At 39.1% G+C, this 13,608-nt stretch overlaps 1 protein-coding gene across 12 annotated transcripts in view; it reads left to right on the forward strand.

Annotated features, from left to right (window-relative positions):
• Camk2d (calcium/calmodulin dependent protein kinase II delta) overlaps positions 1 to 12,973 on the forward strand; it is a 246,572-nt gene extending 233,599 nt beyond the window's left edge. For 9 of the 12 annotated variants that reach the window (XM_055628212.1, XM_055628203.1, XM_055628202.1 and 6 more), the window contains 5 exons: positions 2,223 to 2,298; positions 6,407 to 6,501; positions 8,260 to 8,488; positions 9,615 to 9,703; positions 10,888 to 12,973. In XM_055628212.1, coding sequence (XP_055484187.1) covers positions 2,223 to 2,298; positions 6,407 to 6,501; positions 8,260 to 8,488; positions 9,615 to 9,681 — 467 coding nt within the window. In that variant the 3' untranslated portion in view covers positions 9,682 to 9,703; positions 10,888 to 12,973. Of the gene's footprint in view, positions 1 to 2,222; positions 2,299 to 6,406; positions 6,502 to 8,259; positions 8,493 to 9,614; positions 9,704 to 10,887 lie in introns of those variants that run through there. The other 3 variants (XM_055628213.1, XM_055628214.1, XM_055628207.1) reach the window with 2 other exon arrangements.
• Positions 12,974 to 13,608: the final 635 nt, after the last annotated feature.

Genomic DNA, 13,608 nt, shown 5'->3' on the forward strand with positions numbered 1-13,608 from the left:
TTCTTCTTCTTCTTCTTCTTCTTCTTCTTCTTCTTCTTCTTCTTCTTCTTCTTCTTCTTTTTCTTCATTAGTTTTAAAAGATTGGTGTTGTTTTCAAATTAGTTTTCCACCCATCCTGTAACTTCCTGAAAATGTTCCTAGTTTTAAACGAGGGTCTCGTGTGAGAAGGGAGCCTTGGCAGCCACTTCCTTAGCGTCACTCTCTGAGCCGGTGCTCACAGATGCCCTTCGTGTTCCAGAATCAGGTTAGCTGTCTCGGGCCTTTGCCACAGCTTCACGCTGCCAAGGCCACAGACAGATGCATCACTTGTTGCCTGACTAACTTGAATGTACCACTGGCAGCATCCCTGCTTCAGAACTGTTGGCTGCTACCACTCCATCAGTATGTCCTGAGGATGGATATAGTCTGTTAATCAGGCAAATGGAAAGAAACAAGTATTATAGATGTGTAGAGAGGATAGGAAAAGCCTACGTTCTTCTCTTTCATACAAGTAAGAAGTTGTGCAGCTACTGTGAATTACAATAGTGGTGCTTTTATGTTATAAATATTTACATTGATAGGATCCACTTTATGGGCAAATCTAAAATAATTTTATAAGATACCTAGCTACTGTATTTGTTAGGTGATAGCATTATATAATCTTAATGGAACCAAATTAGCTTTACAATTTTACTTTTTAATAAGATTTCACCTAGATAATTTGGAGTTTGAAAGTGAACACGCACTTAATGCTTGTGTTAAAACCTGAAGATCAGATTGATTTTTAAAAAAAATGATTTCTGTAATCAATAAAAAATTAAAAGCAAAGGTTAACATCTTCATCATGAATGGTAATATCAGAATGCCTCACAGAAAAATCACAAACAACTTTGTGATGCCCCCCCCAGACTGATTCTGATGAGTGCAGTGATCCTAAAACAAAACTTAGTCAACTTCATATTTTTATATTTAAACATAATAAATAATTAAACATAATTTCATGACCTAGAAAACCAACATTCTGAAATTAGGAAAACAGTATCAGTAGTCTCAATTGATCGTATTCATAAATGTTTTTAACATCTGTCTTATTGAACAAAGATTTCTTAGGCAACACAAAGAAACAGCATGTTCTTTGCTCACGAAGAACTTTCCCCTTAAATAGGAGGGCATAGCTGACACAATGTATAAAACTTAATAACAATCAAGCAAGCTATGTGCTTTATTTTTTTGTTAATTTATTTAATTTTACTTTATATGCATTAGTGTGAAGGCACCAGATCCCTTGGAACTGGAGTTACAGACAGTTGTGAGCTGCTATATGGGTGCATGGGAATTGAACCTTTGGTAGAGCAGACAGTGCTCTTAACCACTGAGCCATCTCTCCAGTCCTAACACATGTGCTTTAACCTAATTAGGTGTCAGGGATACTCAGGGGACAGCTCTGGAGCAGGCATTAAAAAGAGGAAAGGAACACTTGAAGCAGGTACAATTGGAAGGAATTTGCTGAAGGGGTAATATCCAAACCAGACCAACCAGTAATTTTACTAATTGGTAGGAAAAGACAGTGATTATGTTTGATATTTGTTGGGTTTGATAGTTTTGCTGGGGGTTTCCATCTGCTCATTGACCACATTTGTAACACCAATTCATAGTTAAGCACAAGGTAAAGAGTTTGCTAAAAGCCATTTAGCTAAGTGATGGCCTACCATAGTGTTGATGTCCTCATCTGGAAGGGCCAGGCAGGTTGACCTAAAGAGTAAGAAGCCAGTGGTCACTTAATGTTGGATGTGTTGGTGCAATGTACCATATTCACTCTGAGGCTAGATGTTTGCTCTTTGGTACTTTTTAAAACCTAGCTTTTTCAGTACAACAATTGTTAATAGAGAACAGGAAAAAAAAATGTTCACAATGTCAAGGCGATGAGGGTAGCAGAAGTGAATTAGGAGCTAGTTGTTTGTGAGCAAATAAGATGGAGTGGTGCTTTCTAGAGGAACCTGAGAGCCCTGTTAATTCAAGGTCTGGGATGGGACCTGGATATCTGTGCTTCTAGGTGCTCCTAGGACAGGTAGGTATTGTTGATCTCCCATTTTGAGCACTAAGACTGTGGAAAAAGGAGCAGCCATCTTGCTCCGGGAGAGATGGCTCCGATACCTGCGTTTAGGTAAAGCAGCTGTGTTGTCAACCAGTATTTTATGTGGCCTTCGTCCTTTCTTCTCATCTGACTCTACCTTTGCTTTCAGCACGAAAGCAGGAGATCATCAAAGTTACTGAGCAACTGATTGAAGCTATCAACAATGGGGACTTCGAGGCCTACACGTGAGTAGAGACAGACACGCTTGCCATGCTTCACATATTGGGCAACTGTATTTTCTTGCCATTGTATTTTTCAACATGTCTGAAGTTCTGCACATTTAACCCCTGCCTTAATGTATTGGCAATGGCATTGTGTCATATAAATGACAATGGGCTCTTCAAGAAACAACTTGTTTATGATCAGAGGTCGCTCAGCCTCTGATCTAAGGACCCAGAAGTGGCTTTGTGAATATTTCTTTGTAATCACCCACAGTTCTGAGTGAAAGTGGGGCATCAGAGAAATCCATTTAGACAAAGGTTTAAAAAGGAAGAAAACAAATAAATTAAGAAATTCGCTCCTTTGTAGTTCTGCTAGGAATTGGGACAGAAAAGATAACACATGGTGATGCCAAGTATTCCTTTCCCTTCTCAGCCAGTGATGTTCACTGTATCTGCATTTGTTGACTATGTTTTTGTATTAAGGGAAATTTTGAAGAAGAGAATTGTATGATTAATTTAAATAGTAGTAGACTTCTGGATCACATTTTGTGTAAAGGAAATTGCTTAAGAGAAATATGCATTTAAATAAGACATGAGGGATCACTGTGAATCTATCTGGGGATGTAAATCCATGTTGTTATTTTTTTTTCCTTACTATGTAATTCCACTGTGTAAAAGTGTTAAATGCCAAAAAAAAAAAAAAAAAAAAAAAAGAAAAAAAAAAAAGAAAATTGACTTTAATCCCAAATTAGTAAAATGTTTCCAAGTTTAAAAGCAGGGAAAGGGAAAGTGATCATAAATGAGGTAAACTAACTTCCCAACTGGTAAAACTGCTATGTGCCAAACAAAACTAACAAAACCAACTTAGAAAAATGTTTACCAGATGTGTCAAAGGTTAGTTTTTTTGCTGATTGTGTAAGATTGGAAACAGAATTGGCAAAGGATATGAACTGACCATTAGCAGAAAAATATATATATATAAGTGACAAAATGAATATGGCACAGTCACGTTTCTCGCTGTGTACAAGCAAAGCCTGTGATGGGCTAAAGCCCTCGAAAGCTATGAGCCCAAATAAATCTTTTCTCCCTTAAACTGTGGCAGAATCGGCTAACAGAGGGATCCAAACACACAAAAATAGGCAGTGTGAAATTGGGAAGAGAGTCAGTACATGTGGGGACTGAATCTGGAAGCTAATGCGTATAGGTAAAGTGTGAGTATATACATGCAAATACACACATACACCTGAACATGTGTGTGGGCATTGGTTCTTCACTTTCACCTAATAAAATCTACCTGATAAAAGAAGCAGTGAAGGCACTTAAGGAGGCAGGGCCAGGCAGATCTCTGGGAGTTCGAGGCCAGCCTGGTTCAGGCCAGCCAAGGCTACACAGAGAAACCCTACCCTCCCATGGGTGTGGAGGGGGAAGGTTTGAGTTTGTATCCCTATTGTCGCAGACAACAGCTCTCTTTTAAACTGTGGCTTATAATAACTCTGTGCCGTAGAGATTGTTCTTTGTTTGTTTATTTGTTTGTTTTTCCATTATAACCTTGTTAGACCTCTAAGGGTCTCTGAAGAATAAGAAGGGTCTTTCAAAGCTCTTTTTGTGATAGCCACCTCTTGTGGAAGGTGAAAGTTGTGTTTTGTTTTTGTTTCACAGTCAGGGTGTAATTGTAGCCAGGAGATGTGAGGTATTTCCTGTCTCACAGTTTGAAGTAGGATATTTAAATAACCCAGTGCCCTGAGAGCAAATCACCTCACCTTTGCCTAGAAAGGCCTATCATTTGGCCTAGAATTGCATTTCCAGGCCCAAGGATGATCAAGTATTGCTTCTATTCTTTTTGTTTTATTTTTTTTATATTGGTAATATTTTTTCATTAAATTTTTATTTTTTATATTAATTACAGTTTTTTTTTTTAATTTGTATCCCAGCTGTGGCCACCTTTCTCATTCCTTCCCAATCCCATCCTCCCTCCCTCTCTCATCTCCTCCCTGCCCCTCTCCAAGTCCACTGATGGGGAGGTCCTCCTCCCCTTCCATCTGAACTTAGCTTATCAGGTCTCTTCAGGACTGGCTGCAATGTCCTCCTCTGTGGCCTAGCAAGGCTGCTCCTCCCTAGGGGTGGGGGAGTCAAAGAGCCAGGCACTGAGTTCATGTCAGAGACAGTCCCTGTTCCCCTTACTAAGGAACCCACTTGGATACTGAGCTGCCATGGGCTCCATCTGAGCAGAGGTTCTAGGTTATATCCATGCATGGTCCTTGGTTGGAAAATCAGGCTTCTATTCTAAGGCTTTTCAGGTTGAAAATATTTTGATGAGGCTCTGTCAGGTAGTCCCCAAGCTTTGCTCATAACACCATCCCCAACCAAAATGTCCAGAATTCTGTCAGTCTTTATCAGTCTAAAGCCTGTGCCAAGAGAGTGGATGATAGGAGTTAGAGTGAATAAATGATAGCTATAGATGATAGATAGGTGAATACATAGAAGGTAGATAGTAGGTAGGTAGGTAGATAGATAGATAGATAGATAGATAGATAGATAGATAGATAGATAGGAAGGAAAAATAAAATGAGAATTACACTTTCCAGTATATTGTCTCTTTTGAAAGTTTGTTTAAAAACTTCATTATAATACACTTTAAGACCTCAGCCAGTTCGAGGTAGTATGGAATTTGGATTCACAAACTGGCAACTAAGTCATATTTATAGAGGAAATAATAACACCTGGCAGAATAAATTTCTGTTGCCATAGGAACACTATTCTTCCTACTTCATTCCCTAGGAAGAAATGCTATATATTTGACTTGAGCTTAAAAATACCTGCCCAGCAGACAATCTGAGACGAAGTTCATTATTTCCCCACTACCACTACCTTCACCACAAAGGATAACTGCTTTGATTTGTAACCATAAAGTGTTCTTCCCAGTCTGACTGTTCTGCAGTCCTTTGTCTGTGTTTTGGCTGGGTGTTTTGAAGCAGGGACTCATTTTTCCAGGCTGTCCTGGAACTCCTGCTGAATAATGTATGTGTAGCACCATTCCTGGTTTACCAGGACCATGATCCATGAACTGTGTTACACTTTGAAGAACCATAGGAAATTAGGCGTGTAAATTTGTTTTCCTGATGAACATTAAAAAAGTTTCTCTTGTATATTGGAAATTTCCATTTGAAACTAAATAGGGTTCCCATCTGCTATATTTCTACTTAGGAGCAAATTAATAAATAGGCCAAAATCCTTTCATTTATACTCAGCTCCTTGCTGCCCCTCCTCCTGCTCAGTACCTTCCACATACCTGCAAAACTGTCACTCATTCTTCAATGCACAGCCCCAATTTTCGTTCCTTCCTTCCTGAATCATTTCTGTCCACTATAACCTGCCTTTGAAGCACTTTGCATTGACTTTTATTTTAGTATCATGAGTTATAGTTGATTGCTTATATAGTTCATATTTAATGGTTCTATACTGAATAAGCAAATTTCTCCAAAGAAAGCCCATTGGGTTCTTGTGGATAGTTTAGAGTTGTATTCTCCCTTACTGAATTCCGCTTCTGGGATTAAAAAGAAAACTATTGTGCCTGCTTGAATCACCTAATAATTTTCTTTTGAAAAGAAAATAAGCTTTAAATACATACTCAATGTGTTTAAAGTGTTTAAATCATGTAATCTCATGGACATTCCCAGAAGATTCAGACTGACATTCTATCCTTCATGTCAGTTACAATATAAGTGTGAGGAAGATGGAGAAAGTGGGTCCCTCAAAAGACATTCCAAAAATATTTATTTTCAAACCTAAATATGGTTCAAAAGGAATTAGAGTGTGCCTTCAACTTTGAGAAGATTTGAAACATAGGAAACTTAATTCAAAAGTTAGAAAACTAAAAAATTAACTTTGGGAATTAAGAAGCAAGCATCTTACAATGGAGCCGATTCTGTGTGGAGCAGCCAATTTAATTTTACTCCTCCGTGAGTTCTCTACAAAATGGCGTTTTGGAGTCTGCCTTTTGACCTTCCTTGTCAAGGTCTATGGTAGAAATTTCTTCTTTGGGGTGCTTTTTAGCACTCATCTCTTTCCTTCACTGACTATAAATAAGAATGCTTATCACTTTTACCATGATATTTTTTTTTTCTTACTACAGAAAAATCTGTGATCCAGGCCTCACTGCCTTTGAACCTGAAGCTTTGGGCAACTTAGTGGAAGGGATGGACTTTCACAGATTCTACTTTGAAAATGGTATCCATTCTAAGTTTTTTATCTACTTTTCCTTGAATTTCTCCCAACTTTGCAGACACTTTGGCTCTTTCCTGTAATGGGGGTTTCTACTGGCAGTATGTCCACCATGAAAACTGTTTGTTTGGAACTGAAATAACCTGTACTTCAAACCCAAAAGTCCATTGTGCTTTGAAAAATATGAAAACAGCCTTTAAGACCCAGCAAAGGAGCAGTATATGCTATATCATATTATGAACACATATTACTTGGAGTTTTTGTAAAACTGTTAATTTGGAAGAAGAGAAAGCACACAGTGCATACAGTGGCTGAGCCCTGCTGAAGGTCTGGTGGACACTTTCAAAATATGCTCTGACCAGAGGTGAGCAATCAGTGTTTCCGCTCAGATCGCAACGGTCTTAATGTTTTAGTGACGCAGAGGAAACATATCTTTCAGAAAACATACATATTTCCAAAGCAGTTTCTGCAAATCATAAAAATTAGTAATTAAGTAGGGTAATATCAAGCCAAAGGTTCATCATTAACCAGGAATTCCCTACAGCCTTAAACTTTCCATTATATTACCATGGGCTGTGATGAGAATTTAGTCTTTTTGCTATGAGATCCTGTTGAATGAAGGAGGATTTGTAATGATAATTAGGGTAATTAGGTTCATTTGTAGTAATTAAAAGCATTCACAAGTCTCCCTTGGCATGTGTTTTTAGTGAATGAGTTTCTCTTTCTTGCGTATGTTATCTTTTTGCAAAGAAACAAGCAACAATAGTTAATGGTAAGTTTGTGTTTACAAGGCTTGGTTAAATATTCTCATATTCTGCATATTCCAGCATTTTGATAGAGGCTTCTCATACTATCTGCCCCATCTGCCTGTCAATCAACACCATTTTATTCCTAGTAAAATAGTTTACTAATCCATTAATTTTTTACCCATTTCAACATTACATACACCGTGCACTGTTATTTTTCCATAAATGCAAATTCTCCACAATAGGATATTGTTTTTGTGTAACTAACACTTCCTGTAATTTAAATAGGCATTGCCTGAGAATGAGGTGCTTAGCTGGGTAACAGCTAAAATATTTCAGCCTATTCTAATCTACAAAATGCCATCGGTAGAAATTGGTCACAATCCACAAATCTCCTGATCAAGTGATTGGAATGGGTGTATTATCCAAATACCAAGTGTTGTAGCCTGGTGAGGAGCGTCTTTTAATCAGTGGCTTGTGAAGTTAGGCTGGCTGACCACACAGAGATGATGACGGAATTGAAGAGTAGCGGGATGTAATGCAGAAACACATCTATGCAGGGAAACTGTGATTTCTGAAATGTATGCTGGAGATATTTCCCTCATGCCACATCCTAACTACAGGAATACCACCTCAAATCATCCTGTCAGTGGCCTTCACAGAAAGACCAGGGTGACTCAGTGCGCTTGGGCTGGGATTCTCCACCTCTCTTCATAGTACAGCTTCTGTCTCTAGCCCTTTTGCGTTATACCTAAGTGCATCTCTTTAGCTTTTCCTCCTAATCAATCAGAGTTTCCAGAGTACCACAAATCGCCTCTTAAGGAAATGAAAGAAAATAAGGATTATCTACTTTTGTGTCATTGTTTCTGTAACACCCAGCACTTGGTTAGTGCAAATATATTAATGAGTTAAGGCATGAATGAATACCATTCCTCATTAATCCGAACTGAGGTTAATCTTGATGTTAGCATACTTTACATAAGATCTTCATCTGTGTTCTCATCTTATTCTCTTTCAGCTTTGTCCAAAAGCAATAAACCAATCCACACCATCATCCTGAACCCTCACGTGCACCTGGTAGGGGATGACGCCGCCTGCATAGCCTACATCCGGCTCACACAGTACATGGACGCAAGTGGAATGCCAAAGACTATGCAGTCGGAAGAGACTCGAGTGTGGCACCGCCGCGATGGGAAGTGGCAGAATGTGCACTTCCATCGTTCGGGGTCACCAACAGTACCCATCAAGTAAATATTCCCATGCCGTCATGTTTTGTCAATATACCCTTGACAACAGACAGGTTTAGAAGCAGCATTTAAAAAGCAAATATCAGGTGTTGAGCTGTCTCCTCCTCTTAGTATCCTTCCTCAGATGACATGTTAATTTCCAGTCAGTAATCAAACAGACACTCTCAGCACATCTCCTAGGTGCCTCTCCTGGGCTAGATGCAGAGGGGTGAAAAGGCATCTCCCACAGGAAGCATGTATTTTGATTTAGAAAGCAATTAATCAGTAACACTGTGAAAAAAACTGAGCTATGCACTTAACATCAGAGTTGGGGTGCAGTGAACAGCCAGTGTACCAACCGTCCATACATTGTATGAAAGACTGAATTTTGAACAAGAGTTTACACAAGGAGTTATGGAAGTAGGAAAAGAGCAAAGGGGAGAGAGTCCAAGCCACAGGGACAGCATCAGCATGAAGTTACAATGCTGGAACTTTAGAAACATTAGAAAATAAAGCTGCACACTATCAGATGGCTCAATGTGGTAGAGGGGAGTGATGCCAAATCCTTTGTGTCCGTTAAATGGGATGAGCTGAAAGCAAGAGAGTAAAGGAAATTGGGTGAACCCTGGCCCACTGATCATCTCTTTCCAGGATGCCCTGTTATTATCTGAACATGTTGGGTGAGGAACCTAGTTTTTACAGCCACTCACCACACTCCAGCAAAGCCATTACGACCTCTCAGTTTGATGCTCGATTAAAACCACAGTGATTCTGAAAGGTCTTCTCTGTTATTTTAGTGACCCTACAGCACTGTTGGACATACGAAATCAAATAAAATGGATCATCATAGACAAAAATAGGTCCCAATAACCAAAAAAGGTTAAAACACATTTCAAAAACATACCTATGTGATCATAAGGGAGAGATAAATGGAGTATAGAAAATAAACTATTTAGTATTTCTGTGTGTGGTTTTTATCCTGAAGAAGTACACCACAGATTGCCAGCTAACATAGATGGGATGGATACAAATGTATTGGGCCCGGGGATAGTTTTTTTCTGCAGTTCTCTGAAGTGTTAAGGGCTAGAGCCTATCTAAGAAAACTTCCTTTTATGCCAGGTGGCTTAAATGGGGCTTCTCTTAATAGGCCACCCTGTATTCCAAATGGGAAAGAAAACTTCTCAGGAAGCACCTCTTTGTGGCAAAACATCTGAAAACCATTCACATTTGGGTCTTGTAAGTAGCACCCTGCCCCATGGTTCTGTGTGATGGGGGCTAATGCTGGAGAAGCTGCATGGCTGGTTCTTCCCTCTGTGGACATTCGCTCAGCACTCTACTCAGTTGAAACACATCCAAGGTCTTTGAGAATCCACTGAGGCTTTGCATGAGTCCTTAACTCTAGTGTTCATTTTATAGCGTCAACACTGTTTGAAAGGTAGCAAACACCAAGAGGGACCTTAATCCAGCATCTGTATTGCATCATCTTAGCATCCTGGAGTTCTCACATCTGGGTTAATGCGAGCAACTCTCAACTCTCCAGAACAGTTTCTAGTCTATTAGATTTTGAGATCCTCTGTTGTCTCCCTGTCTTTTGAAAGTAGCAATTCCTGTTTGTCATTGCTGGCGTTAATATGGGCATGAGCTCAGTGTGTCTGAATGAGTTTAGAGATGCTAGCTATCTCAAGAGGATGGGCCACAACAGAAAGTCAAGCTGAACTTTAAACCATCACAAAGGAAGTCATTCAGATGATAATTGATGGCTGGCCGCAATGAAATTCATGCCTGCATTGTTGTTTCTAAAGATTTGCGTCTTAAACTGGGATTAGGAGACAGGCCTGAGTAGGTGCCACTGTTTATATTTTCCTCATGCCAGGATGGAACAGAGCTTTCAAGAAATGGTGCTTTTAGCTACTGCTTCTAAAGAAAAATTATGGTTTCTGTATTTGTGAGACTATATTCCCTGTTGAACTGACTTTTAATTTTGATTTTCCAAGCAATTTAAGCGTAATGAGCAAACAAGCATAGAACGAACTTGAACTTTAACTGTTCCAACCAAATATTGATATGAATTCATTAAATTTGACTAGAAATATGAATGCTTAAAGCATAGATTTAGATTTAATAATGTGATTGACGCCTGGGACCCCATTCTGCTGTTTTTTTGTTTTGTTTTGTTTTGTTTTTTCAGTTTAACTTTGTGTGAACAGATATATACTATTGATTGCCTAGTTCAGTCTTTGTTAAACATGTATATCTTATCTTGGAAGGATCACAGGCAAAGATCTCATACAAAGTATTTTCCAATCTGAACTAAAGCTAAGTTATCAAACTGTAAGCTCATAACACTGGCAAAAATGTTGGTATTAAAAAAAAAACAAAAAACAGTATAATTTATGTCTTCCTCCCTTTCTCCATTTCAGCTAATTGTCAACAGTGCCACTTCTTCATTGTTTCCAAGGCACCTGGAGGGTAATCCTGGGACGTCCTCTCCTCCTCTTCATGCATGTTTCTGAGTGCATGAAGCTGTGAAGGTTCTACGTGTAATGCATATGTGACGTGTCATCTTATCATATATTCCTTCCTATACATTGTTTACACTCCAGCTACTGGATGGGATGTTCCATGCAAGCTTCAATTACTGTTGGCAAACTATAGATGGAGGTCAGACGAGAAAATTCCACAATATTCCAAGTTCAACTGACCCATCAGGTTTCCCTGTTTATGCCAAGATTTAAAAGACAATTAAAATCATTGTTCTCTGAATGACAATTCATAAGAGAAAAGTAAATCTTTTTTAGAATGCTGCCATTAATCTGTTTGGGCTTTTTGTTGAGATTTTGGTTTTGATTTGTTTTTGTCTTTAAGGGTACATACATATATATATATGTATACCTTCAGCTCCTGGTGTGATCCTGGTAGAAATGGATGTCGTTTCTCTGAAAGTGTTGGTATTGGATAAGTGGATATTTATGCGGGCAAATGCCTGTGTGATTGTAGGAGCAAGAGTCAGTTACTGTTCTACCGTCAAAGCCATATTGATTTGAGTCACACTGTATACTGGAAAAAATTCACGTCATTTACTAGTTTGATTTCTTTCAGATAGGCACAGTTCTGGTGAATGCTTGGCATAGATTTTGTTTTTTTCTTTCTCGAATCTGTGTTCTGTTTTTACTGTATACTATTTGTTTGCCCTTCTGTTTATTTTTCCTGTTTTAGTTCTCTCTCATCTCTCTCTCTCTTTTTCTGTTTGCCTGTTTATCCTTCTTTCTGTAGCTAGTAGTGTGTAAAAACAGTAAAATTTACATATGAAGGTAAAATAAAAGTCAAGGTCTTTTGGAGGAAACTAAAGGCAACATTTCCAGTTTCTTTAGGGCCCATGGACCTGCTAGAAGATTTTAAATAAAGGTTTTTAAATTGGCTTAGGCTACCACTTATGCGTAGGTATCCTAGCCATGTTGGAAGTTTTTAAATTGAGACTTGTGCTAACAGCAGTAAGAGCCTACTAAGAATCACCAACTAGAGAAGTTGCCTGAAGACCACAGTGGAGGGTGACCAGGATTCTAAGCACTTATTTGACCTTGTGGGATGTGAGGGCCTTTCCTGCCTCACTTTCACTAGCTAGTCCACATGAGGTATGTTCTCCATCCTCACAGTGTTTGAACTTGATCTTTGTAATTTGTGCAGTTCTAGCTTCTCTCTTGAGTCACAATAGCATCTTCTTGCCAGGGGTTAGGGTTTATCCAGCTTAAAGCAACGAAGAAAAGGAAATGCCCCAGTTTTCTTTGCAGTTCTCATTTCTTCTTTGTTGATGCAGTCCTGTCAGGCTGCTTTTCTGTGTTGAACTGCTTTATGGTGCATGGACTCTCCATCAGCGTTACTTCAACCATAGCTACTCAGTCTTTAGAAGCCTATTTTTAAAGCAGAAGCAAAAAGACAAAAAGCCCTCACTCCCCCTCTTTTTCCTAATTTCACCTTTTGGTGTTGATTGCTAATCACTTTAGATATTGTTGCTAGTGAATGTATGGTAGATGGGTTGAAGCTTTTCTGATAACTATCACATGATTTAAAACAATATATATTTAAAAATGAATATATACAGTAAATGTATTGAGCCGTGTTATCCTGCCAATGAGATCTGTGAAAAACGTTAATGGCCTCACTTTTCCCTTTTTAAGTTCTTTTCCCTTTCTGTGAAGCAACTCTGCGTGGCATACATATATTTAAAAACACAAATAGTGGTAGAATGTTTTTTTTCTCCTTTTTTTTTTTTTACACTTTTAACTTAGCATGTGGTGTTGTATTACCATAGATCCAGTTTGTCTTCTGCACTAAGGTGTGAGGAAATCGTGATTTGTTCTCTCCAGCACAATGGAATTACACATTCATCATCTGCTATTGTTTTGAAAACACTGCAGTTTACCATGGGACACTGTATATATTTCTTGCCATAATGGTAAATGACTGATTGATATATTTAAGAGTTAATAAATTTGTGATTTCTGCTGACGGTGTGTCCATCTTTATTTCTTAAAAAATACTCTCCACATGCTTGGTCCTGGCCACTGCCAAGGATATCATGTCATGCCCTGGTCTCCTTCAGTAAACAACTTGCAGGCTGTGATAATGGCAAAGGTGTTTGCTCTCTCTGCACACGACAGTGCTCTTTTTCCACAGAAAATTAGCTGAAAGGAATGTAGTTACTGAGCATCCTAAAAGTTTCTAGACTTTTAGGACTCTTCTGTCCATCTGACTGTCCATCTCTTACAGGATGGTGAGACCATCCCTCCACTAACACAAATCTGACATTATCTCCAGTTCAGAGCAGTTGCCCTAGCTGCTCTGAACCCACAACTCCAGGTTGCCAAGGCGCTGTTAGCTAAAGCACTACGTGCAGTCTCCACGTCCATCCACGCGACTAACTTCTTCACCTAGAATGCCCTTCCTTTGTTCTGTTAGCTGGTCCTTTAATCACTCATGGGGGTTCAGACAGAGTTGCCACTCCTCCCGTGAATCTCCTTGGCAGCTTGGAGGCTCTGGTGTGCTCTGCCATGTCCCATGTGGTAGTCTGCATATGCTTGCTCCTCCTGCTGCTAGACGCGTTGTTTTGACAGTATGTTTTTGCGTTGTCTTTACCATAGTCG

This window comes from Psammomys obesus, unplaced genomic scaffold, assembly GCF_907164565.1.
Source record: "Psammomys obesus unplaced genomic scaffold, mPsaObe1.curated_primary_1811, whole genome shotgun sequence".
NCBI classification, from domain to species: domain Eukaryota; kingdom Metazoa; phylum Chordata; class Mammalia; order Rodentia; family Muridae; genus Psammomys; species Psammomys obesus.